Here is a 26,486-nt window from a genome sequence, read left to right on the forward strand (position 1 = left end):
CTAGTCCACGGATGAACTTCTGGTTCTTCTTTACTTGGGTATCCACTAGATAAGGAGCATACCTCGATAGTTCATTGAACTTAGTCACATACTCCGTAACAGTTTTCCCTTCTTGGGTCAGATTAAAGAATTCCTCAGTTAATTGTTCCTTAACAGCATTAGGAACAAACCTTCCCTCAAATCTTACCTGAAAATCCTCCCAAGTCATAGTTCCCACATCCACATTATCCTTGATAGGCCTCCACCAAAATAAAGATGACCCCTCCAGCTGGTGAGAAGCCAACTCCTACTTCTGCACCTCAGTGAGTTGCATCTTAGCAAACACGGACTCACACATAGTAACCCATTTCTCAGCATCAATGGCCTATTTCTCTCCCTTGAACTTCTGACCTCCTAAAGTAGCAAAATCCTTGTTTCTCCTAGCAAAAGGATCTCCTAGATTAGTATGTTGACCCCTCTGAATAGTTTGCACCAACTGAGTTAATATTGCTCCCAAATCAGCAGATATGGTATTACTTCCAGTACCAGTAACGTCATTGTCATCTCCAGCCATCACCTTAAAACAAAATGGACTTCTATTAGTACTCCAAACATCTTAAACTCAAACACACCCAATCACCACATTCCAAGGATCACCTAGACCTTCAAAATCTAGGCTAACCTAAGCTCTGATACCAAAATGTCACAGCCCAAATTTCTAAACAATTAAAAAAATGAATTTCGCTGTCATCTTCTTCCTCACTCCACCAGCGCCACCACCACCACAACAGCCACCACTCGCCACCTATAACCAAAATGAACCCAGCGGTTTTCATCCCCACGAAAACCCCACCTACCTATACCATCAACTCTCGATTCCTTTATATTGTGAAACTCGTGATCGACGCCATTAATGGTTGCTCAGAGCTTCACCTGCACCACTGTAACCTCCAACCACCACCAATCGGTTTCCACTTTTGATCTCCACCAAAAACCTAACTTTAATCAAACCCCAAACATCATCACTCCTCACCAATTGGTCTCGACGCCATTACAGCCCTTTTTAAAGCTTCAACAGCGCCCCAACCATACACATTAACCCAACCATCAAACCTTTACTTCCCCGACATCCATCATCATTCTAGCATGCATCAAAAACCAAATCAACAAATGTTCACATAACCTACTGCAAAATTTCTTTGTTGCCGCCATTAACAACTAGCTTCTAAGCTTCAACAACCCCTTTCAACCTCCATTACACAACCAAACCAATATTTAACCATCACAGTTCACCCAACCACCGATTCTACACCCGACCTCACCCATAAACCAAACAATCACAGTCCATTCAAAACGCATATATATTTACCTATCTCGACCCCGACATTTACATTAACTATTAATCAATTATTTAATCATTTTGTTTCAACGTATCGGGGCAGGTCTTCGGAGACAAATGGTCTTTCAAACGATAATCAAGATGTATACGCAAGTATACATTAAATAGTATCCAGTATAAAACTAAATCTTAAAACAACAACTGAACAGTAAAAATCATATATTTTCCAGCCTCATGCAATCTACAGTAAACGAAAATTTTATGAAAAACATACAATATCTACTCACCTGTAACGCGCTCCGATTATTAGCTAGCTAACAGAAGAACTCTTCCTTTTCTTCTTTCAGAAAAACTCACGGTATTTTTCCAACCTTATCTTTTTCTTCTCTGTTTTTAAAAATCCCCGAAATAGGGAAGAGAGTTTATCCCATAAACCCACGTCTCCTATTTCCACTAACACTTATCCTATTCTATTTTATGTATTATCCATTATTATTATATGAAAAAAAAAGAATAAAACACGGGGTGTTATAGCCTCCTTGTCATTCTCATCAACGACTTGTTCTTCTGTGCCCCACTTCTTAAGCTTGAGAAAAGGCATTTTCAAATCCTTTCGGGGATTCAATGATGGCGGTATTGGCGGTGTTAGGCTGATAGAGAAATGATTATACTGATAATTAGGAATGAGATTAGTGGGTTTTGTAACAGTTGTAAATATTATCCCTTGTTCTTGTTGTTGTCGTTTTATCGATCGAAGTAAGTGAGCATTCTCGAAAGTGGGTCGGGAGATGAAAGAGGACAAACGCTTGGATACACATTTGCAACTCGAGAGATCCTCCGCGGTGAGACGATGGAGAATTTCCAAAGTTATTTATTCGATCGGGCAGGCTATTGAAATAACAGAAAATTGGGTATAGGTACACAGCGGCAAATTTCTTAAGTTGAGAGGAAATAGCAAAAAAAAAATCGTTTTTCCTCCACAAAAACTGAAATGTGACATCTGTCTCAAATTTCAGACTGAATTTTACAATTTTGACCTTTTTTTATTAGTCAATTTTACAATTTTGACATTTTTTATTAGTCCCAACTAAAGAAGCAACTACCATTAAAAAAAAAAAAAGGCTACAAACAAATCAGTTATCAAAAGAGTAGTGAGTTAATCAAAATAACTAAAATTCATCCGAAATCTACAAAATTCCAATTAAAAGTGAGATGAATTTCTAGGGAAACCAAAACAATGTGGGAAACATCAACTTCAAAAACGAAAAAAAAAAAATGTTGATTACAACTAATTTCAATACAACTTTAGCAATTTAAAATGCATCTCTGATAATTTTGAATAACATGTTTAAGCTTTGTTTGATGTAATTCAAATTGTGAAATTGTGATAGGACAAATGGTTTTTTTTATATAAGACAATTGTATTATTTGATTGTTGTACATCTTGGAGCAATACACACGCACCCTTGCCTGATGAGTGGCCTCAATTGATGTGCACACGTATAGCCTGCGTACAGTAGATTTTTGTATTATTTATTATTTGTAAAAAAAATTGACAGTTACAAATGAAAGGGTAAAAAGAAAAAATAAAAAATTTTAAAATCAGTTAATACACCCAAAAAGTAACGTGTTGCTAAAATTGGAGTAGAATCAAAAAGATAATATTGGCCTTTCTCTAGACAAAAAACACGCTAAAGAAAGTGTCTAGAGCCCAATTTCTAGGTTGAAATAACAACTACTACCACTATAATTATGAGGACCCAATCCTCCTTTTAACCTCTGCTTCTTCTTCACTACAATACTTGCATCGGTAGCAGCCATTTGAAAACAATTAAATTTATTTATTGTACAAAAATTTATTGATATTGACCCCTCCTCAAATCATTCGGCGCCTTTTGAATATGTTATTTGGCTTGTAAGAGAGCGCCTCATAACTATAATGTTATTATATATATAGAGAATTATGATTCTAATTCTATTTGTATTTCTAATTCTTACTTTTTTTTCTCGATAAACATTTCTAATTCTTACTTTTTTTCTCGATAAACATTTCTAATTCTTACTTTTTTTCTCGATAAACATTTCTAATTCTTACTTAGGTCCTCTAAACCTTACCAATTCTAATTTTGTTTGCATTGTCCCTTTTTCTACCAGGTAAACGTGTGTTGTGTTCCCTAAAAATATGAAACTGCCCCCATAGAATGTGTACTTTCATAATTTTTTTTTTTTTTTTTTACAATTTTCCGAAAAAAGAAAAAGATGTCAATATTGGCTTCAAAATAGAGATGTAATTGTTGGATTGTATTGATTATGTTTTGAAATCCGTGGGCCTATATGGATGCCCACTATTGAGCCCACATGGGACACCTCTTTATATGTGTCCTTAGATATATATTATAGCTATACCCTCTTGGCTCTATTTTCCAAGGCTTCACAGAGTCTCCAATTTTTTGTAAACTCTAATACTAATTACAAAAAAAAATGAATTCCAAATCCTTTGATATCTACTATCTATATACTAAAGTAGAGAGTTCTAGGTGAGATTTTTCTCTCACTTATGTGGCACTCTAATATGAGAGTTAGCCTTTTCTCTATCCTATGTGGCACTCTAATATGAAATATAGTATTTTTTTAACGTACATGGAACCTCTTTGGAGAGTTTGAGTGTATTTCTAATTTTTATATTTGGAAAGTTTGAGTGTATTTCTCATTCTTATATATTTGATCAAATAAAAAAAATGCTAAAAAATAGGTGATTTGTATAAGGTAATTTTCTATTACAAATCAAACACTTTTAGTGTTCCAATTCTTATATATTTGATCAAATAAAAAAAAATCTAAAAAATAGGTGATTTGTAGAAACTAATTCCCTATTACAAATCATACAATTTTAGTGTCTATGATAAAGCACCGTCTTATTTCGAATATATCCTTAACACGGAACAATTATACAAAAATTAACATCACAAAATATATAATAAAAAATAAAAATAAAAATAAAAATAACGGCAAAGCAATAATGACAAATATTTTAAAATATGTATAATACTAAATGAAACTAACGCCAAAAACAATTAATGAGGAACCGAAAACTGGATGCAAACGTATCGAACTAACCTCAAATAATATTTAACGGGAAATCAGAAACTGGATGCAAATGAAAGCATTAAACTAATCTTAAAAAGTAATTAATAGAAAATCAGAATATGGATACAACTACATTAAACTAACTTCAAAGAATAATTAACGGAAAATCAAAACTTGGATGCAAATACATCAAACTAACATTAAAAAACAATTGTCGGAAAATCAAAAACTGGATGCAAATGCATTGAGCTAACCCTCAAATATTAAATTAACGAGAAATCGAAAACTGAATTCAACTGCATTGAACTAACCTCAAAGAAAAATTAATTATAAATTGAAAACATAATGCAAATGCGTGGAACTAATCTTAAAAAATAATTAACAGGAAATTAGAAACCGAATGCAACTGCACTGAACTAATCTCAAAAAATAAACTGGATGCAAAACCTCAAGAAATAATTAACAGGAAATCGGAAACTGGTTGCAAATTCATTGAACTAACCTCAAACAATAATTAACGAGAAATCGGAAACTATATGCAAATGAAACTTTATCAAATAATTAACGAGAAATCGGAAACTGGATGCAAATGCATTAAACTAATCCCACAGAATAATTAATGGGAAATCAAAAACTAGATGCAAATACATTGAACTGACCTCGAATAACAATTAACAGGAAATTGGAAATTGGATGCAAATGTATTGAACTAACTAAAAAGAATAATTAACGAGAAATAAAAAACTGGATGCAACTGCATTGATCTGATCTCAAAAAATAAATAACGGGAATTGGAAATTGGATGCAACTACATTGAACTAACCTTAAAATATAAATAACGGAAAATCAGAAACTGGATGCAAATACATTGAACTAATCTCAAAATATAGTTGAGTTATATGTTGTGGGAATATCTCAATAAGTATAGTTTTGCATTTAAAATGGTGTTTATCTTATCTCTTTCCGTATTCAAGTAGCTTCAATATATATGAACTTCGCCTTATTAGGCAATCTCATAAAAATTCAATCAAACTTCTATTATTAAACAACAAAATGAAGTTGAAGGGTTTTATCAAAGGTGAGTTCTTTTTTTTTAATGGAGAGTGAAGTTTTCACATTATAAGAAATTTGGTTGAGTGATCAATATAATATTAATATATAATAGTTCTTCATATTTACAAATATTTTTCAGAATAATTAATATAACAACACCCGTTCGTAGATAATCTTTGAACATTCTACATAGTGAGTCATGCATAATTGAAAGAATAATTAACAGGAAATCGGGAACTGGATAATCTTTGATAATCCCACATAATAAATTATGCTTAATTTACTTTTTATGTCATGTTTGCAAGGACACTACAGATGGATTAGTAGAAGTTGGTATTACACACCACATTGGATAATTATAAGGAAATCGGAAACTGGATTCAAATACATAACTGAGCTCAAAGAGTAATTAACGGGAAATCGGAAACTTTATACAAATTGCATTAAACTAATAACAGAGAATAACTAGCGGGAAATTAGAAATTGGATGTAAATCTTTGAAAAATATTTAACATAAAATTGGAAATGGTATGCAAATACATCAAACAAACCTCAAATAATAATTAATGGGAAACCAGAAACTAGATGCAAATACATTGAACTTAACTCAAAAAAAAAAAACCGAATGCAACTGCATTGAACTAACCTCATAGAATAATTGGTGGGAAATCGGAAACTAAATGCAAATGCATTGAAATAACCTCAAAGAATAGTTAACAGGAAATTAGAAATCGGATATAATTGTATTGAACTAACCTCAAAGCATAAATAATCAGAAACTAGATGCAGATGTATTGAACTAGCCTTAAAGAGTTATTAACGGGAAATTAAAAACTGGATCCAAATGCAATGAAGTAATCTCAAAGACTAATTAACAAAACATTGAAAAATGGATGAAACTGCATTGAACTAACTTAAATGAATAATTAATGAGAAATTATAAATTTGATGTAACTGCATTGAACTAACCTCAAAAAATAATTAACGGGAAATCGGAAACTTGATACAAATGTATTGAACTAACCTCAAAGAACAATTGACATAAAATCGGAAATCGGATGCAACTGCATTAAATTAACCTCAAAGAATAATTAACAGAAAACCAAAAACTAGATGCAACTGCATTAAACTAAAATCAGAGATTAACTAACAGGAAATCAAAAATTGAATGCAAATGCATTGAAATAACCTCAAAAAATAGTTAACTAGAAATCGGAAGTCGGATGTAACTGCATCGCACTGACCTCAAAGCATAAATATCCACTTTTTTAGCCTTCTCACATGAGTAATTACGAGTAATTAGGAACCCAAAACGAAAATGAGTTTATAAAAACAGACTTTTACATGTATGCAAACTGTATAGAAATTGAAAACTATCGAACTTACCTAGAAAAACAATTAACGGGAAATCAGAAACTGGATGCAGATCATGTATTGAACTAACCTCAAAGAGTAATTAACGGGAGATTGGAACCTGGATGCAAATAAAATGAACTAATCCAAAGACTAATTAATGAAATATCGAAAACTGGATGCAACTGTACTGAATTAACCTTAATGAATAACTAATGGGAAATCATAAAGTGGATACAATTGCACTGAACTAACCTCAAATAATAATTAACGGGAAATCGGAAACTTGTTACAACTGCATTGAACTAACCTCAAAGAATAATTAATGAGAAATTGGAAACTGGATGCAACGTACTACATTAAACTAACCTCAAAGAATATATAATTAATGAAAAATCAGAAACTTGATGCAAATGCATTGAACTAATAACCCTAAAACATATTTGTATTATATGTAAGGAGAATAAATGTATCGATAAATATAGTTTTGCATTTTAAATAGTGTTTATTATAATTCTTTTTTTGTGATTGGAAATGTCTTGTTATTCAAGCAGCTTCAATATTATCTTCACCACATTGGACATTCTCACAAAACTTTAATCAAACTTTAATTATTAAACCTAACAATAAAAAGAAGTCGATGAGTTTTATCAAGGTTTGGTGCTTCTTTTTTATAGAGACACTACAAGAAAAAAGGCTTTATATCACTGTTAAAAACAGTGACAAAAAGTCTTTTGTCACTGTTTTTTTTTTTCTAAAACCGTGACGGAGTAGGAGTCATTTATTTTTTTCCCAAAACCGTGAAAAATATTTCTTCTTGATTACCTATTTCTACCATATAAAACAGTGACAAATATATAAAAACCGTCACAAAAAATCAACTCTTTTGTGATGCTTTTGACAAAATAGTGAAGTATTCATTTGATAACAGTCATAAATAGGTTAACTATTCATAACGGTTTTGTCAAAACCGTGAACTATGTTTTTATTTTTATTTTTTTAAAAAATAATAAAATAGTGCTAATATGTGAAAACATTTCCCAGTAATAAACTACACACCTTAATATAATAAATTAAACTTCAAGTAGCATTCATAAAGTACTAATTCCATTCTCTTGGATAACCAATATATATTTGTACTTAATCATAGAACATAATAAAATAAATAACACGTTTCCAATCTAATACATAAAAATTTAATCAGCCTAATCCAAATCCAAATCCAAATCCAATCCAAATCCAAATCCAAATGAAAAAACAAAAGAACTTAATCTCGCCAAAGTCGATCACCCACATGAATGTTTTCAGTTTTATCGTTCATCTTCATCTTAAGGATAGTTCATAATACATTCTTGAATAAACTTAACAAAGTTCATTCGAACTTCATCTACCTCTTTGTCGGTGAAAGCCTTTTTATTGCTAAGATTTTTTATCTTAAATATAAGAAACAACATCATTAATATTTTGCAAAATAGAGAAAAAGAAATATAAAACACGGTCGCTAAAGAGTAAAGATATCACGCATAAATTAATTTAAAATGAGAGAGATAGTTTATTTACTTTGAATGGCAACGGAGAAGAATCATGTGCATTATGTCTCGCATGAAGCGCATTGCATGAATACCACATTGTTTACTTTCTAGTTGCATAGGGCCCTGCAAAAATATGAAATTAAGAGAGGATAATAAAAGTTCAATCATTTGGGTAGAACTTAAATGAGGCAAACAAGTCAATGAAAAGCAACAAAGGAAACATCGCTATTAGCAAAATAGGGCTAGTGAATCTTAAAGTTCATGCTAGCAATCAAGAGAAAAAGCCCAGATTGACAATCTCAGTTATTTATATCCTATGGGCAGATACCCAAACCAAATAAAGAAAACAAAAAAATAGGTAACCCCATATTGAAACCAATTTTAGTTCCATGGGGATTGCAAAACACCGCAATAGGTAGGCTCAGTAGATTGCACTTCTCATATACCGAGTTGACTTAAAATTCTATCTATAACAAGTATTCCATCAGTGCCTATTGACTCCCCTTTATTTCTTCCGAGATCTTGGTCACCTACACGTAATGCCACTATTGACTCTAGGTTCATATCATAACTTGCTTCCTAGCATTATAAGGTCTGACTTGGTCTTAATCGACCACGAGATTCCTAGCTTATCCGACACCGCATCTCTATCAGTCCTATCTATTTGTGTGAAGGATCCTTTCCTCCTCCTACTATGACTCATCCATCTGCGAGAGATTGGTTCTTTGATCATCAGATTCACTTGGTCTTCCTAGCTGATATGGTCAGCCCAAAAGAGCATATACGTCTCTTCCTTTCTTTCGCCGGATCTGTAAAAAATTATTGAATTCAACTAACTTAATAATCACTAGTACTAATAACTAAATCTTATACACCACACTCATTCATTAAACAATTTAATATAAAAAGAATCACCTCAAATCAGCAACCATTAAGTATGAAGAAATTTTATCCGTCTATGCAAGCATCCATCAATGATCATCAAAGAAATAACTTGATAACAAGAACAAACCATTCAAATCAGCATTAAACAAGATCCCAGAAACCCTTTTAGACACTAGTAAACTTAAGTACAAACTTGGTGCCTTCGGAAACTGCATTTAGCGAATAATCTAGTTGTAGTGCAAGAGAGTGCAACAAACTTGGCTGCACCAACACAAGCAACATGCAGTTGTAATACCTACAACAAAAATGGTAGATGATACCCATTCTGGTATTGAAGCACTTGCATCGGGTACCATTCTTCATCTGAACAAATTTATCAGAAAATGCCACTAATTGGCTATGCATCTAAGATACAAATACCTGAATGCATAACTTGGACCGAGATACATACTGTAGGATACTCGTGAACTCGAGAGAGAGAAAGGAGAGCGACAAATAAATGCTTCCCCATTCGATCCGAACTCGGGAGAAGCTTCAATACCTTCAACGAACTGGAGTGTGAAGACGATGAGACCTAGTGCTTGAATAGTAGTGGAAGAAGTTAGTTCTTAGTTTCTATTTTGGTAAATAAAATTCCAAACTAGGCTTAAGCTATTAAGTTATCTTGACTACTGAAAAAAGAGTTAATTGCTCTTGACATAAAAAAAAAATACATACTAACCAATAAGCTTAAGATCCAACGTGGCAAAAGAAGTGGTATGTACAACTTCTAAGAACTGAACTGGAATTTGAACATTCAATTCGACATCCAAATCAAGTAGATCAGGTAGCAGTGTTCCTAAAATAAGTTATTACAGCATGAATGAGCTAACAACTTGTATAAAATAAGTAACTACATCATGAATGAGCTAACACCTTGTATAACTACATCGAGAGAGATAAGCTCCAACGTCCATTCCACCCCAAATCAACTCCAACACACACAGTCCCCTCCGTTTTGCACACCCAGTATGTGATCATAGATTGAATAAAACTGAAACTGAAAATTGAACATAATGTATTGGGTGAGTGGCATCTAGTTAGTGCTATATAACAACTAATATATAACACACGTCTCAATAAGAAACTGCAGCAATATCTTCATTTTATACACTAAGAAAAATTTGTAACAGCTCATTCCGGGTGTGTTATATTGAATGTAATGCAAGGCAACCTGTTAAGCATTGGTATAACTTGAAAGCCCCACTATTTGATATAACTATACAAATGAAAATTCCATCAAGGACTTAAGATGCTGCAAGTCTATAACTAAAAACAAAAATTAACTATTCGATTCAAAATGTTGTGTGTCCTACAAAAGCATAGAACCATTCTTTCAAACATTAAACAACTTTACTTCTTAAAGGATTCTTGATTGAAACAAAGAGATTAATGTTAACACTAATTTCAGTTAACATGAAATATAGGTAGCAAAACCCAAATAAGTCGTCAACCACCCAAAAAGTAGTCACTCTGTGGGATTGATGTTGCAATATTCTAGTCGAGTAGTCATATCACCACAAAAGCTTCCAGTTAAACACTGTATATATGAACCAGAGAGAGACATGTACATACCTGCACACCTGAAACCAAAGAAGTTATAGATCCTGTAAGTGATGGAGGACTAGACAATTTGCTTTCTGGATTAGCAGAATATGCAGAAGGAGAAGCATGTAGAACTTTCAAAACATACAAATAAAAAACCAAGCATACCATAAGAAATCAAATCAAAGTATAGAGTATAAAGTACTTAAAACTTGCTAATGACATCTTACTTGGCTATTAACAGGATTGAATGCATGACCAATCCCTTGGAATAGTATAGGAGCTTCGATTTTTCCTTCCCCAAAATGACATCATAAAATCAATAAAAGCATCACTAGCAATCAACATATGATCTCCATTTGCAAAACTCCCATGATTAATCACCACAGCCTTGGAATCTTCATCGAAATCAACACCACATTCAGTAGCAATCTCTCTAACCAACTCAGACGCCGACCCATCAACCGCAAGAATCAAATCCCTACCCGAATCAACAAACCCCAAAACAGAATTCAAATCTAAAGACCCACCAAATTTTTGAACAGTTGGTGAGAATAAAAATAGCTTGTCGTATAAATACTCTCCGTATTTAGATAATTTGAGATTCGAATCAGTAGCGAGGTGGCTCAAACCTTCAGACTATTGTCCCTGAAATGGAAATTAAAGAATTATAACGAATAGCTGGAGAGAGGGGGAGTTTTTTTTTTATTATCGAACAACCACTAAGAATTGGAATTGAAGAGAGAGAAGATAATGCTTTGTACCAGAATGAAGAAGATGAGAAATGTGGAGAGAGTGATCGGTTTAGTTGAAGAAACTGACTTTCACGGGACTATTAGGCAAAATGACTACACTGGCCTTCGTAATAGTGATGAGAAATACCACCAGTCATTTATGTTTAGTACAAACAGTGACAAATTGTGGCCCGGGTCATTGCTTGTGCTTGAGCGCAAAAGGAAAATACTATTTGTCCCGCTTTAGACAACGCGCGTGACAAAAAAAATTCTAAAACAGTCACAAAAACTCTTTTATGCCATTTGTTACCGTTTTAAATAGAACAGTCACAAATAACATTTTAAAACAGTCATAAAAAGCCTTTTTTCTACTAGTGAGAGTGGTGCAAGAAATTTAAATGAGTAATTAATATAATTTTTATTTTTTCATAGCTATGCATAGTTGCTAATATTTTTTAGAATAATTTAATATAATGACACCCGTTCATAGGACAAGTTCATGTTTCAAATAGAAGTAGTATATTCTTTGATGATATGGAAACAATCAATCTGTTTTAGTGATTTGTACACATTAGTACGTAAGTTGAACGGTGATGATTTACCGCTAAATCACCATAAATCTAATAAAACTATTATACAAGCTAGATTGAGTTTAAGATAATTACATTTGAAAATTACGGATTAAAAATTTGATTCCTTAGTTTCCAAGTACTTATGCACCATAATCACTGCTCATTAACGTATTTCGGTTTATTTTTAATAAAAATATATTCTGATTCGAAAATTTGCTGTTAAATCACTATAAATCTAAGAAAACTATTATACAAGCTAGATCGAGTTTAAGATAATTCTATTTGAAAATTACGAATTAATATCCTAAACCACAAAGTGAATAGGCTATCTCAATTTGATCCCTTAGTTTCCAACTACTTATGCACCATAATCGCTGCTCATTAACGTATTTCGGTTTATTTTCAATAAAAATATATTCTGATTCGAAAATTTTCCGCTAAATCACCATAAATCTAAGAAAACTATTATACAAACTAGATCGAGTTTAAGATAATTCTATTTGAAAATTACATATTAATATCCTAAACCACAAAGTGAGGAGGCTATCTCAATTTTATCTCTTAGTTTCCAAGTACTTATGCACCATAATCGCTGATCATTAACATATTTCGGTTTATTTTCAATAAAAATATATTCTGATTCGAAAATTTGTGTGAGACATTTTGTAAAACATTTTCAGCACACAAAATATTTAATAGATCCCGGGCGTATGCCCGGGTCCAAAATCTAGTCTAAATCTATTAATGCACAGTGGGCGAAAATGCTCATCTGCAATTTTAGGAGGCCATGACAGCAGTATTTTTAAGTGGGTACACAAAGTTAATTACAAAGCAGGACAGTATTTTGATTTATTACAAATTGATCCTTGCCCTGAATTTCATTGGACGCAGGATGTTCTCGAGATACATATATTAAGAACAAACCAATTACACGCCAATCACAATTTTGATTCGTGATATAACTACAGAACATTAAAATAGATAAATTGATTCTAAAATAGAAACCCTTCGACCTAATAAACTATGAATCCTAATAAAACAAAAACCTTCCAACCCTAACAATCAAATTTTCTAAATACCAACTTCAAGGACTTCAAACTTGAAAAAGCCTGAAACTCTTAGACTTGAAGAACTCTTTGAAAGAGCCTCCTACGTCTATCATCAAACTTGAAGCTTCAATTAGTTAATCAACAACTTCAATTACTCCTTCAAAGGTACTTTATTCCTGTTGAAAAATAATACAGAAAAAATAGTTAGATTTACTAATAAGGTTGATCAATCTTCCTTTTTCCTTTTCCTATAAAAAAAACACAACACAGTTCTTATTTTATTTATTTTCGATATTATTTCATTCTTTTTACAATGTCTATTTGACAGCTACATAATACTTACCTTTACAATGAATTCCATGATTGTTCTTTTCCATCAACAACATAGTTTCATAAGCACGCAGCATAAAAAAAAAAAAATCACCGTTGTCGTGTTGTGCTCTGATTAAGTTGGGTGGGTTGGGTTGGGAATAACCCTTCCTAGAAAAATAACCAAAAAGAAAGTACAGAAGAAGAACCCCAAACAGAAGACGGAGAATTGGAACAAAAAAACACATAAAAAAAAATAAGAAGAAGAAGAAGAAGAAGAAGAAGAAGAAATAGTAAGGGTAGTGATAGAATGTTGGAACCAACCTTTACTTTCAAGATGTTGGAAAATAACAATGATGATGTTGATTGTTGATTGTTGTTTATTGCTTCAGCTTCCCTTTCAACTTCAATGACTTCAAACTCTTTAACAGTCTCCAGACATATGTACTAAGTGATTCAACTTGCTTTTTCTACCCGACAACAACCAATGATAAAGCATTTTCCTTATATCTTCTATGGTCAGCTTAAGTGTCTTCTCTAATTTGGCCATTTTGTCCTCATATAAATGTGTTTGCCCCAATGTCTCCTCAAACTTACTCTTTATCACAGAAACTAATTTCTCCTGTTGAATTGCTTCGTCTTTAAACAAGCTCAAATCCTGATAAATTTGATCAAGCACGCTCCTTCTCTTCCAGCAAAGCTGATATCTTTACTAACTCTTGCTGTAATTGTTCCTACTCTTCATTCACCGAGTTTAATGCCTTCTCACTTTCCAACACTGATGCTTCAACTGAAACTAACCGTTCACTTTGTCCCTCATATTTCATCTTCATGAGATATAATCTACGCTCAGCATCCTGGGCTGCTTCTTTGAAAATAGTTCCACAGATCTCTTGCATGATAACTGACTCCATACATGAATCTTCAATGCCCCATCTGAATATAGCTTTGTTGCTACAAATTTCATATTAGACTCCTCTTCAAACCATTTGATTGACTTCGGAACTACACTTGGCACTAAATCCTTGGAATCATGTATACTCAACCTCAAATTAAACACTGTAAATACTTCTTTCTGCACTTGAAACCTGACAATAAGAACTATAAAAAACATTGTAAATACTTCTTTATTATGTTGAAACCTATTTTTCACCAACATATATTATTTTTGGTGATGGTAGCACAATGTATGGTCAGCGAGGGACTGATACAACTGACATACATAGAGATGACATTCTACAAAAGCTAATAAAAAATATTTATTGTGGAGGTAACATCAAGTTTTAACTTTATGTGGTTTTTTCTTTCAACACTTTTTTCTTTCACATATCTTATATGTAGTACGTAGTTTTTCATATGAAAGAAGTGAAGGATGCTAACCTGGGCTATTTTTTGTTGAATTTGTGAAGATGCCCATGTCAGGGGAATTGGGAGCTAGGTTTAGAAGCTCTGTAAAAACAAGAAGAAGAACAGAAGTTAGAATGTGTAGTTACGCAACAACAACAACAACAACAACAACAACAATAACAATAAGAGTAGTTGACAGCTGAAACTTTCCTAAAGTCATAGTGGTTATTACCCAACAAAACCAAAAGACTGAAGATAGATAATACAATATGTACGTGGACAATCACTGATGTTTGCATTAACCAAGTTACAAGCAGTAGGAAGTTGAAGGAGTTTAGCTTCACAAGGCCCATCTGCTTGAACTTAACCTGGCTCCATCATGAGCCTCTGCTGGATTATAAAGCACATACAAACTGGATTTTTGTCCTTTATATCTTTCACATGCGGTGAGTGCAACACTCTTTAGTAGGTGAATCTGCCTTCCCTGTAGCATAGCTTTAAACAAATCACCTACTTTGGAAAACTCACTTACAGACTTTGTTATGTTCCTGAAGGTGAAGCACAGAATACTACCCGACCCATACATATAACAAAAAAGGAAAATAGCACTGACGTATTTTTTTCTATATAGTTCCTGGAGAGATTAATAACTTAGAAAATGCTAGGATTGCTCGCTATAACAAATGGAGAATTATAACACGAAAAAGAAATAACGGTAGATTTTTTTAGGTAACCATTATTGTTAAATTATTATGTATTTCCAATATAAACTAATCTAAATCATTTTCTATTAGTTGATTCAATGCGTCATAAAAGGATCTCTACGTCTAAAAGTACAACTGCCACTACGTGAATGGTACAAATTCGAAGTCAAAGATTTCAACTTCATAGAACTTAAAGAAGCAAGGAGCAAAATCAAGGCAATGAACAAATGAACAAAGGAAATCAAACAACTTGAATAAGCCAATGAACAATTTCATGAAATAAATCAAGGCATACATGTTGATATCATGCACATTGGACAAAAAATAGGGAATTGTGAACAACACTTGCTAATGTTGAAACAGAAAATAGATAATTGCGAACATCAATTGCTCATGTTGAAACAATCAACATAAGTGATGATGAAGGCAAACAAATGGACGTGACAACTGGTGGAGATTTTGACATAATCAACATTAGTGATGATGAATAGAATAGAGTTACATGGAATTATCAGTTTTTTTAGGAGTTATCATTGGATTATAAATTGTGCCAAGTTTTATTAGGAATGTTCATGCATTTTCATTTGTTTAGAAGTTTTAGAACCTTCAATTAGTAGCTATATGACTACTTATTGCCTTGATTTTGAATGATAACTGATAAAGTACAGTTTATTTTACATAGACGCACTAACTATCTAGGTTACATTAATATATTTGTCACATTAAAAGTCAAGGTTCATGATTACCTCATTTCCATTAACAAACCTAGGTACAATTTCTTCATGCAGCCCAAGCCAATGTAAACAAATAATATCTTCTAAAAAAATGGAAGACTTACCATAAATTTGAGTGTCTTCTTTCCCTTAAAATGTGATGTCAACATTTGAAAAAAGCTCATTCTTATCAATACTTCCAACTAGCTCATCAATAATCATCTAAGAATGGAAAAATGCACTTTGGATTAAAAAACATACATAATAGCTAGGCTATTAGGATACCATAATTTCATTATTACCTCATTTAAGCCTAGGTTCAGTTTCTTCATGCATCTAAGGCAATGGAATATACAACAAGGATATCTCCAACAAAAACATAGCAGAGCATATTATAGGCATGACGCAGAATGTTCTCAATCTTTCACGTAGCCCAACCCAAGATATTATACAGCGGCGAGCCCTCCAACAAAATAACAAAGAAAAAGAAACATAAAATCAAATCAAATCAAAACTAGAAAAATATAGCCAAGCAAAAAAAAATACGACTTGGAAAAATGGAAGGTTAGACCAGAACTTAATTCAAAGCGTAAAGTATACCTCATTTTAGGCCGAGTAATTGAGTGAGAAAGCAATAACCACAGGCAAAATAAAACTTTCAAAAGCAACTGCGGGGAAAAAAAAGAGTCACCATTAGCATCACATAACAAAGAAAACAAAACAGTGACAAAGACTAACATCAAATGGAAAGATACCACTAAAGAACAGAGAAAAAAAAATGAACAAAATCTATTTAACAGATAACAAACAATTGGATCAGTGTGTCGAATTGAGTCATCTGTTTAAGAAAATTATACAATCCGATTAAATCAAATAATATTTGGGTACTGTAAAAGAAAAATACGAAAAGCAATATTTTAAAAACAAAATATATACAACAATTCAATAATAGAAAATAGAACAAAGAATAACTAATGTAATTTAGTACTTAACTGGAATAAATCTTAAACGACTTCATAGTGAATAAGTTTGTCTTAACGTTGATATCATTGATGAAGCACTGTATCTTTCGGTTTAGAAATTTGGAAAAATCAGTTGGAAACAGATTGAAATCAACAACATATTGTGCCAATATGTGGAACTAACCGATCTCAATCATAGAATTACACAAAATGAAGCAATAAGAAAACATTTCATCAAGTCAACTGAGCTTATCATAACATTTGTTAAGTGTCAACATAAAGGACACGTAGTGTGTTCTAGAAATAAATTGGGCTTTTAAAAAATAAACAATGAGACCAAACCAACTACATTCAGGAGGCCACAATTGATAACAAATTGGGCTTCAAAATTAACGCACTTTTAAATTTTAACTTTTTAAAACCAATTACTGATTTATAATAATATGCTTATATGCAATGCATTATGGGCTTCAGTGCATTATAATAAATTTGGCTTTAACAAATTTATAGACCAAACCAAGTAAATAGTATGCAAAATTAAAACAAAAGCCCAAAACACATGTAAAGCCCAAACCAAAAACAAACCCGGCCATGGGCCGGGCGAAATGCTAGTATATTATAGTTATACCCTCACCAACCTATTTTTTGGAGCACTCACAGAGACTCCAGTTTTTTCTAAACTCTATTACTAATTATGAAAAAGTATGATATAAATAAATAAACAATCCCATCTAGAGTTTCAGAGTCTCCAACTTTTCCTAAACAATATAGCTAATTACAGGGGAAAAAATACTAAATTGCAAAAAACAATATTTTCAACCAAAAATGATTTTCCTAAAACCCTTACGACACAAAGAATAGTTTCCACACTAATCTCAGGTGAAGTTTAACATAACAAAGTTTCTTTCTAGAAAATGATAATGAAACTATGAAAGAACAAAGGAAAAAATGAATTGAGTTACTTGAACATTTACTTTATGCATTTGTTAACCACACATGTGACTAGGAAAAAAGGAAAAAAAGTAAACTAATCATAAAATAAGGCTGTGTTTGATAGCCCCATTTGTCATGGCAAATGCAAATAAATGGCACTATTCACTTGTTTGGCACTGTTTGAAAGTCATGGCAAATTTTTTGGATTTGCCACAAGTTGTCATTTGCCATGATTTTGGTGGCAAAATTTACTAACTGAGTAAATTTTACCATGACAAATTTGTACACAAATTTGCCCAACGAAATAAGTGGATTTCCAAAAAAAAAAAAACTCTCCTCCTTTCAGCTCAACCCGGGTTCTTCTTCCCATTTTCTCTCAATCCCTCTTTATACTCATTAGTTTCTCTCCTATTTGCATTGGATAAGAGTAGTGTCAGTTTGCCTCAAGTTTTTATCAAGGGGATATTTGGGTAGAGTGGAGGAAGTTAAGCAACTTCATGAAGATGGAGAGTTGGCTAAACTTGTACAAGATTTCGGGAACCTGGTTTTGTTTGTGGAAACTGTGGTGATGCAAGGTTTGTTCCATGTTCGAGGTGTAGTGGAAGTCGAAAGGTGTTTGTCGAGGAAGACGGGCAGTTGACGAGATGCTTGGATTGCAATGAAAACGGATTGCTTCGTTGCCGAAGAGTTGTTGTTCTTGAGTGCTAGGCTACTTAGAAGTTGGCAAATGCAAGCAACAACCAAGAGTGTGAATGGAGTATTGCTACTAGTATGTGGTTCTTTATCTGTTTTAGACGTTTTGTTTGTAGAACTCTTGTTAATCGTTAATCCCTTAATTGTGTAAATTGTTTTAAGAATTGGTTATTCTTGTTCATCAACTCATGAATTGAGAAAAGAAATAAAAGAAATAATTTTATTGATTCTAGTCATTGTACAATTGATTGATACTTCATGTCTAGGTGGTTGTTTTCTTATCCTTATTAATATGCAATGTTTTGTGAGTTGCTAGTCAATGGAAGAATCGAGACCATTCATCGGATTGAGTGGATTGTACTACAAATCTTCAATACATGGAAAAAACATTTGGAGATATTTTACAACAACCAATACTTGTATAATGTGCTAAAATCTAGAGATGAGAAACTATATAAGGCTGAATTCTTTCACTTGAAAGTTGAAACCAATCTAGTTCGAACTTTGGCAACGACAAACATAAGGTGCTCATCGCCATTGAATGGCCATAGGCCTTCAACTCATGTGAGATTTGACGGTTGTTGTCACTTTATTTCATCTTCAACAGATTGATAAAAACATTATTAGGGGCGACAAATCAACGATTATGAAGTTTCTATACTAAAAGGATTCGTTTAAGAAGTTTTAAGTTCTTTACATTAAAGGACAAATGTCCCCACATACCCCAACTTTCGGACCCAAACACTAAAACTCGATCTTTAGAGTACAAGGTATATCGAGAGAATGCTAGGCAATGGTTTAGTATGATCTTGAGAATACAAAGGTAGGGAGGGTAAAGTAAGTTTTCATTGTCACTAAGAAAAGAGGCAAAAAGGTGATGTGTGGAGGCATCTTGTGTGTGGTGGTGGTGTGGTGAGTGTGTCTTTGGTGGTGGTAGTTTGGTGAGTGTGAATTTATGGTGTTGTGTGTGTGTGTGTGTGTGGTGGTAATGTGGTGAGTGTGTGTCTTTGGTGGTGGCAGGTGGTGTAATGACTAGTGTGTGGACTGTGGTGTGCGGTGGTGTGGACCTGGTAGGCGATGGACCGGTGGTGGTGGGTGGTGGTGGTGACCGGTAGTGCAGTGGATTGTTGTTGTTTGGTGCTGCTGGTGATGGTGATGATGGTTGTGCTTCTCGCGCATCACGCTAAATTTCTTGCAAGTACCTGTGAGGGTAAGATAAACAAAAAAAAGAGGGTATATCGGCTTCCCTCGGCTCCAAGATAAACCCGGAGTGCAAGATAGTTTAAGAAGTTTAATTAGTCATATTTTGAACCTTATATTAATTTGTTTTGACTACTTCATTTTCCTTTTTCCTATTCTAATATGCCGGGTTCGCAGGCCTCAACTAAAGATCAAGCATCGATGCCATGAAGGATTCCGCGGGTTCTTGATTACGTTGAAAATCAGAATGGCTGTTTGTCTATCCTTTTGGCTTATGGAAATGTCACTTTGTAGAGCCCAAAGAAATGAGGCTATTATGTTGAAATTTGAATTGGAAAACCTGCATTGTCTCCGAGTCCATCTCCTTACTTATTTGAAAATTAATTTCTTCACAATTTATTTTTTTAGAAGCAATCCAAAGATTGAGTGTGAGGTCGAGAAAAAGGAGGATGTTTGTGTTCTCTAGTGAATGTGGACAATACTTTCAGATTGCCTAGTTAAATGACCAACTCTTTTTTACAACCGGCCGGTGCTCCTAAGTAAAATGTATTTTCGAAACAACGGAGGAACCCCCGCCCCAATTTTTGGGAAGTCACTTGTTTCCAAAAATGCTTGTTTTCGATTCCAACAAACAAAACCTTTTGTTAAGCTCCTTAAAATACATTAATTAGTGAGAAAACAACGACAAATCTCAAATTTTTTCAGGTTTGCCAAGAAACAAACACATCTTAAATATTTTAAAACACAAAAAATGAAGAAATGAAATATTTACATGGCAAATTTGGACAATCAAACAAACAACAAATTGTTGCAAATTAGAGGCAAATGATATTTACTACAATATCATCAAAGCGATTGGCAATTTAAATTTGCCACAAGATATTTGCAATTGTCACATAGTAAATTTGTCAGTGGCAAATGGTGACAAAATTTGCATTTGCCACAGCTCCTATCAAACATAGCCTAAGTAATAGTGTACACCCAAAACAAATAAAATTGTACCGTATGCACTATATATGGGCCTAACAAATAAAGTTGGATCAATTTGAGGTGTCATCCACTGTGGGATTTAGACATTTAGTCATAGTTAAGTGTTTCAAAACCACAGGCCACAATAATTACGACATATTCTAATTAAATTTATGAATTTAATCATTTCTAATTTTAGAGGAATAATGAGATTCAGTTAAAACGGATATTGGCTTAAATAAATTATATAACTATTGATTTAGTTAAAGTGGACGTTGGGCTTAAATAAATTATATACCAAACCAAACCAAAACAAATTACATGTGGAAAATTAAACTATACAAAAATAACATCACAAAATATATAATAACAAATGAAAAAAAAAAACAATAATGACAAATATTTTAAAATATATATAATACTGCATGAAACTAACGTCAAAGAACAATTAACGAGAAACAGAAAACTAGATGCTAATGCATTGAACTAACCTCAAATAATATTTAACGGGAAATCGAAAATTGGATGCACATGCAAGCATTAAACTAATCTTAAAAATTAATTAATAGACAATCGGAATATTGATACAACTGCATTAAACTAACCTTAAAGAATAATTAACAGGAAATCAAAACTTGGATACAAATACATCGAACTAACACCAAAAAATAATTGTCAGGAAATCAGAAACTGAATGCAAATGCATTGAACTAACCCTCAGAGATTAAATTAATGAGAAATCGGAAACTGGATGCAACTGTATTGAACTAACCTAAAAAAAACTATAAATTGGAAACAGGATGCAAATGCATGAAACTAATCTTTAAAAATAATTAACGAAAAATCAGAAACTGGATGCAACTAAACTGAACTAATTTCAAAAAATAAATTGGATGAAAATGCATTGAACTAACCTCAAGAAATAATTAATTAAAAATCGGAAACTGGATGCAAATTCATTGAACTAACCTCAAACAATATAATTAATGGGAAATCAAAACTAAATGCAAATGCAACCTCATCGAAATAATAAACGAGAAATCGAAAACTGGATGCAAATGTATTAAACTAATCTCAAAAAATGATTAATGGGAAATCAGAAACTGGATGCAAATGCATTGAACTGAGCTCAAAGAATAATTAGTAGGAAATTGGAAATTGGAAATTGGAAATTGGATGCAAATGCATTAAACTAAATGCAAAGAATAATTAACAAGAAATCGAAAACTGGATGCAACTACCTTGAACTAACCTTAAAAAATAAATAACAAAAAATCATAAACTAGATGCAAATGCATTGAACTAACCTCAAAATATAGTTGTGTTATATGTTGTGGAATGTCTCGATAAGTATAGTTTTACATTTAAAACGGTGTTTATCTTATCTTTTTTCATATAATTGGGAACACCTTGCTATTCAAGTAGCTTCAATATGAACTTCGTCTTATTAGACAATCTCATAAAACTTCAAATTATTAAACAACAAATTAAGTTGAAGGGTTTTATCAATGGTGAGTTTTTTTTTTTTAATAGAAAGTACATGGGGTTTTCATGTTATAAGAAATTTGGATGAGTGATCAATATAATATTTGTATATAATAGTACGTTATGCATATATAGTTGCATATATTTTTCAAAATAATTAATATGATAGGACCCGTTCGTAGATAATCTTTGAAGATCCTACATAGTAAGTCAGGTATATAATTTAAAGAATAATTAACGGGAAATCGGGAACTAGATAATCTTTGATGATCCCATATAGTAAATCAAGCATAATTTATTTTTATGTCATGTTTGTAAGGACACTACAAATGGATAAGTAGAAAGTTGGTATTACACACCACATTGGATAATTAAAAGAAAATCGAAAACTGGATTCAAATACATTGAACTGAGCTCAAAGAGTAATTAACGGGAAATCGAAAACTTTATGCAAATGCAATACACTAAACTCAAAAAGGAATTAACTAGAAATTGGAAACTGGATGCAACTACATTAAACTAACGTCAGAGAATAACTAATAATGGGAAATTAGAAATTGGATGCAAATCCTTGAAAAATATTTAATGAAAATCGGAAATGATATGTAAAAATACATCAAACAAACCTCAAATAATAATTAACGGTGAATCAGAAATTGGATGCAAATGTATTGAACTAACCTCAAAATATAATTAACAGGAAATCAAAAACCAAATGCAACTGCATTAAACTAACCTCATAGAATAATTGACGGGAAATCAAAAACTAGATGCAAATGCATTGAAATAACCTCAAAGAATAGTTAATGGAAAATCAGAAACCGGATGAAATTGCATCGAACTAACCTCAAAGCATAAATAATCAGAAATCATAAACTAGATGTAGATATATTGAACTAACTTCAAAGAGTTATTAATGAGAAATTGGAAATTGGAAGCAAATGCAATAAACTAATCTAAAGACTAATTAACGAATATAAAAACATCAAAAAAATGGATGCAAATGCATCAAACTAACCTAACAAAATAATTAACGGGAAATCGGAAATTGGATGCAACTACATTGAACCAACCTCAAAGAATAATTAACGAAAAATCGAAAACTGGATGCAAGTACATTAAACTAAAATCATATATTAACTAACAGGCCAAGAAACCAGAAATTGGATGCAATATTCTTGATGAATATTTAACGGAAAATCAGAAACTGGATGCAAATACATTGAAATATAATAACCTCAAAGAATAATTAACTAGAAATCGAAAACATAATGTAAATACATCAAACTACCTTCAAAGCAAAAATAACCGGAAATTGGAAGCTAGATGCGAACTAACTTCGAAAAATAATTAACGGGAAATCAGAAACTGGATGCAGATGTATTAAACTAACCTCAGCTCAAAGAGTAATTAACGAGAAATTGGAATTGTAACCCCCGTATTTAAAATACGTATTTATCTATTTATTAATTAATTAATTTTATTTATTTAAAATTTTATTGGATTTAGGATACGTGGGCCCGGTTTATGGGCCCGAGTCTGTGTTGGGCTTGGGTTTCAAACCCAAGTATATAATCACATTGTTCTAGAGAATAGGGTTTTTAGAGAATAAAATAAAATAAAAATGGAGACAGAGATAGAAGCTCGTTGGCTAGAGCGTTGGAGCGCGACGATTCAGACTAGGAGGAATTCGTCGAGCTGTTAATACAGGTGAGTAGCTATTTTTGCTATTTCACCAAATTTATAGTTTTCCGTGTACCGGCGTATACTGTTAAAAAGTTTATGCTCATATTTTCGGTTCATTATTCTGTTATTAGCATTCGTCCTGTCGTTGTTAAAATTGGTTAAATTGTATTTTGAAACTCTTTTGAGACTCGGAGATCGACATTTAACTATCGAAGCTTCGAGAAGCTGTTAATGGCGGCGCAAGCCCCACAGCAAGATGTCGGCTTGTGTTTTGTTTAAACTCTGTTTGGTTGTGGTTTTGGAAACTCTGAACTTAAGCTGTTCAAGCTCTGAAGGGGCGCAATGGCGTCGCCCAGCCAAAGGAACGGAATCGTCCTGTTCATATTTGTTTAACCTATGTTTTTTTATTGTGATGTTAAACTGTTGTATTTTGTTATGGGATTGATTGATGATTTGGAGAGTTGAGTGGGCTGTTGGAGCTTGGAGAAAGCTTGAACCGTTGTTAATGGCGGCCAAAGAATCGCCCAGGGGATTTGATTAAATGAACTGTGGTGGTGTTGGGTTGGACGATGTTGGGTGGCTAGTGTAGTGTGTAAGGGATGCAAATGGGGGTGGTGGAAGCTTGAAACAAGCGTTAATGGCGGCGGGAATTATTTCTAGATCTAGGTTTGATGAAGATGAGGGATTAAGGAGGTGAGGTTTTTGGCTTTGTTAAAGTTGTAGGGGTTGTTATGGGGATTGAAACCGTTAGGTTGAAATGGGCGGAGGAGTAGAGGTTGGGGTGGCCGATTTTGGCAGCTGGTGGTAGCTGTGAAGGAGATGACAGAGGGAGAGATTCAGTGCTCTCCATTTCACTAGTGCAAGTCTATTTCGGTTGGGCTTTGGGCCTAAACCTTTTGTTTGGTTGGGCCAAAACTCTAATTTTATGTTGGGCCGGTTCTATTTCTTCTTGGGGGCCAGTTTTAATTGTGTTTTGGTTGGGCTGGTTCTGATTTCCGTTTTTGGGCCTAAACACTAATTAGTGGTTGGGCCGGATTAATCTTGTGTTTTGGGCCAGTTCAGTTTAAGTTTATGAACCAGTTTCTAATATTGCTTAGAGCCAGTCCAGAGGACTTAAAAATAGAGATTCAAATGGGTCTTTCAACATTTAGACTTTTGGGTTCTAAGGTTTGGGCTCGGCTAGTTGGGTCCGAACCGTTTCTTTAGTCATGAGCCCATGAGCCATGCACCTTGACCTTAGCCATGAACCATGGCTATGACCCTGAATCTGTTGAACATGGAAACGACAGTTTGACTTTGACAATGATGTGTTGACTTTGACCGTTGACCATTGACCGTTGACTTTGACTGTTGACCGTTGACTGTGGAACGTTGACTTTTTCCAATTTTTCACATATTAAAGAATATATACAAATGTAGTAATAAAATATTGTCAAAAATTGTATAACTTGTTTGTCATTATCTAATTAAGATTTGACATGAGTAGTACGTAAACCATATAAATATTTGGCACGTAACAAGAGGGAAATTCTGATAATAAGACTTTGATATATATATTTTTATGAGTATTAAACTACATACGGACTTAGATTTATGGACTTTAGATTTTTGGGATTTGATTGTGGAATGTGGACTGTTTAATTGTGCTACGTTTTATGTTGTAAATTGTATGGACAAATCATATGCTAAAATGCGGTGGAAGCTTGTATAAATTTGGTTGTCATTATCTAATAAAGATTTGACGTTGATATTGTGTATATTTTGACATGTGACGAGATAGAAACTTTAGGAGATATAATATTCCTAAAACGCTATAAAAATGTATGTGATACGTTTGAAGCAATTGTGACATTATATAATATGTTGGGATATATATATTAAATGGAATAGTTTTGGAGAAATAAATGTATAAACACTCCATTATTTTATATGTGAGATGCTACTAGGAGGTAGTAGAGTATTTGTGGATATTTCCCACGGGAGTGTGGCGTAGTGCAATAATATATTGGCACGTGAAAGAATGAAAGTGGTTATGAGATATAATTGAGATATTTCTAAATATTGTGGCTTAGTGCAATAAGGTATTTGACCTGCACGTGATATAGTGGAATTATTATGAGTCATAAATGTATGACACTTGAATAAACTACATAACGAAAATCCTAGAACCTAGCTACCACAACTCATGTGATTTGGCCCTTCGGGCGTTTCAGTGAATCTGAATGGCCCTTCTGGCGTAAGTAATGTGATTGGCCCTTCTGGCGTTTCAGTAAAGCTGAATGGCCCTTCTAGCATAGCCGAATGGTGGCTTGATTATT

At 33.1% G+C, this 26,486-nt stretch overlaps 1 protein-coding gene and 1 long non-coding RNA gene across 2 annotated transcripts; both read right to left on the minus strand.

Annotated features, from left to right (window-relative positions):
- Positions 1 to 364: 364 nt before the first annotated feature.
- LOC147511803 (dolichyl-diphosphooligosaccharide--protein glycosyltransferase 48 kDa subunit-like) lies at positions 365 to 13,528 on the minus strand. The gene is made up of 4 exons (XM_086598566.1): positions 13,511 to 13,528; positions 11,055 to 11,451; positions 10,843 to 10,946; positions 365 to 556 (listed from the first exon to the last, which is right to left on the minus strand). The coding sequence occupies exons 1-4, from the start codon at positions 13,526 to 13,528 to the stop codon at positions 365 to 367; spliced, it is 711 nt and encodes a 236-aa protein (XP_086454692.1).
- Positions 13,529 to 13,977: 449 nt separating this feature from the next.
- LOC147511804 (uncharacterized) lies at positions 13,978 to 15,165 on the minus strand. Its single transcript, XR_015217082.1, has 3 exons — positions 15,099 to 15,165; positions 14,857 to 14,925; positions 13,978 to 14,577 (listed from the first exon to the last, which is right to left on the minus strand). It is a non-coding gene; the product is annotated as an uncharacterized LOC147511804 (long non-coding RNA).
- Between the last annotated feature and the right edge of the window lie 11,321 nt (positions 15,166 to 26,486).

The sequence above is a fragment of the Coptis chinensis genome, chromosome 3 (assembly GCF_015680905.1).
Source record: "Coptis chinensis isolate HL-2020 chromosome 3, ASM1568090v1, whole genome shotgun sequence".
Taxonomy (NCBI): domain Eukaryota; kingdom Viridiplantae; phylum Streptophyta; class Magnoliopsida; order Ranunculales; family Ranunculaceae; genus Coptis; species Coptis chinensis.

Coding starts and splice junctions, on each gene's coding strand:
- LOC147511803 (XM_086598566.1), bottom strand. Junction 10,947..11,054: donor TTGGTCATGCATTCAATCCT/GTTAATAGCCAA, acceptor ATGTTTTGAAAG/TTCTACATGCTTCTCCTTCT. Junction 557..10,842: donor CTTTGGTTTCAGGTGTGCAG/GTATGTACATGT, acceptor TTTTGTTTTAAG/GTGATGGCTGGAGATGACAA.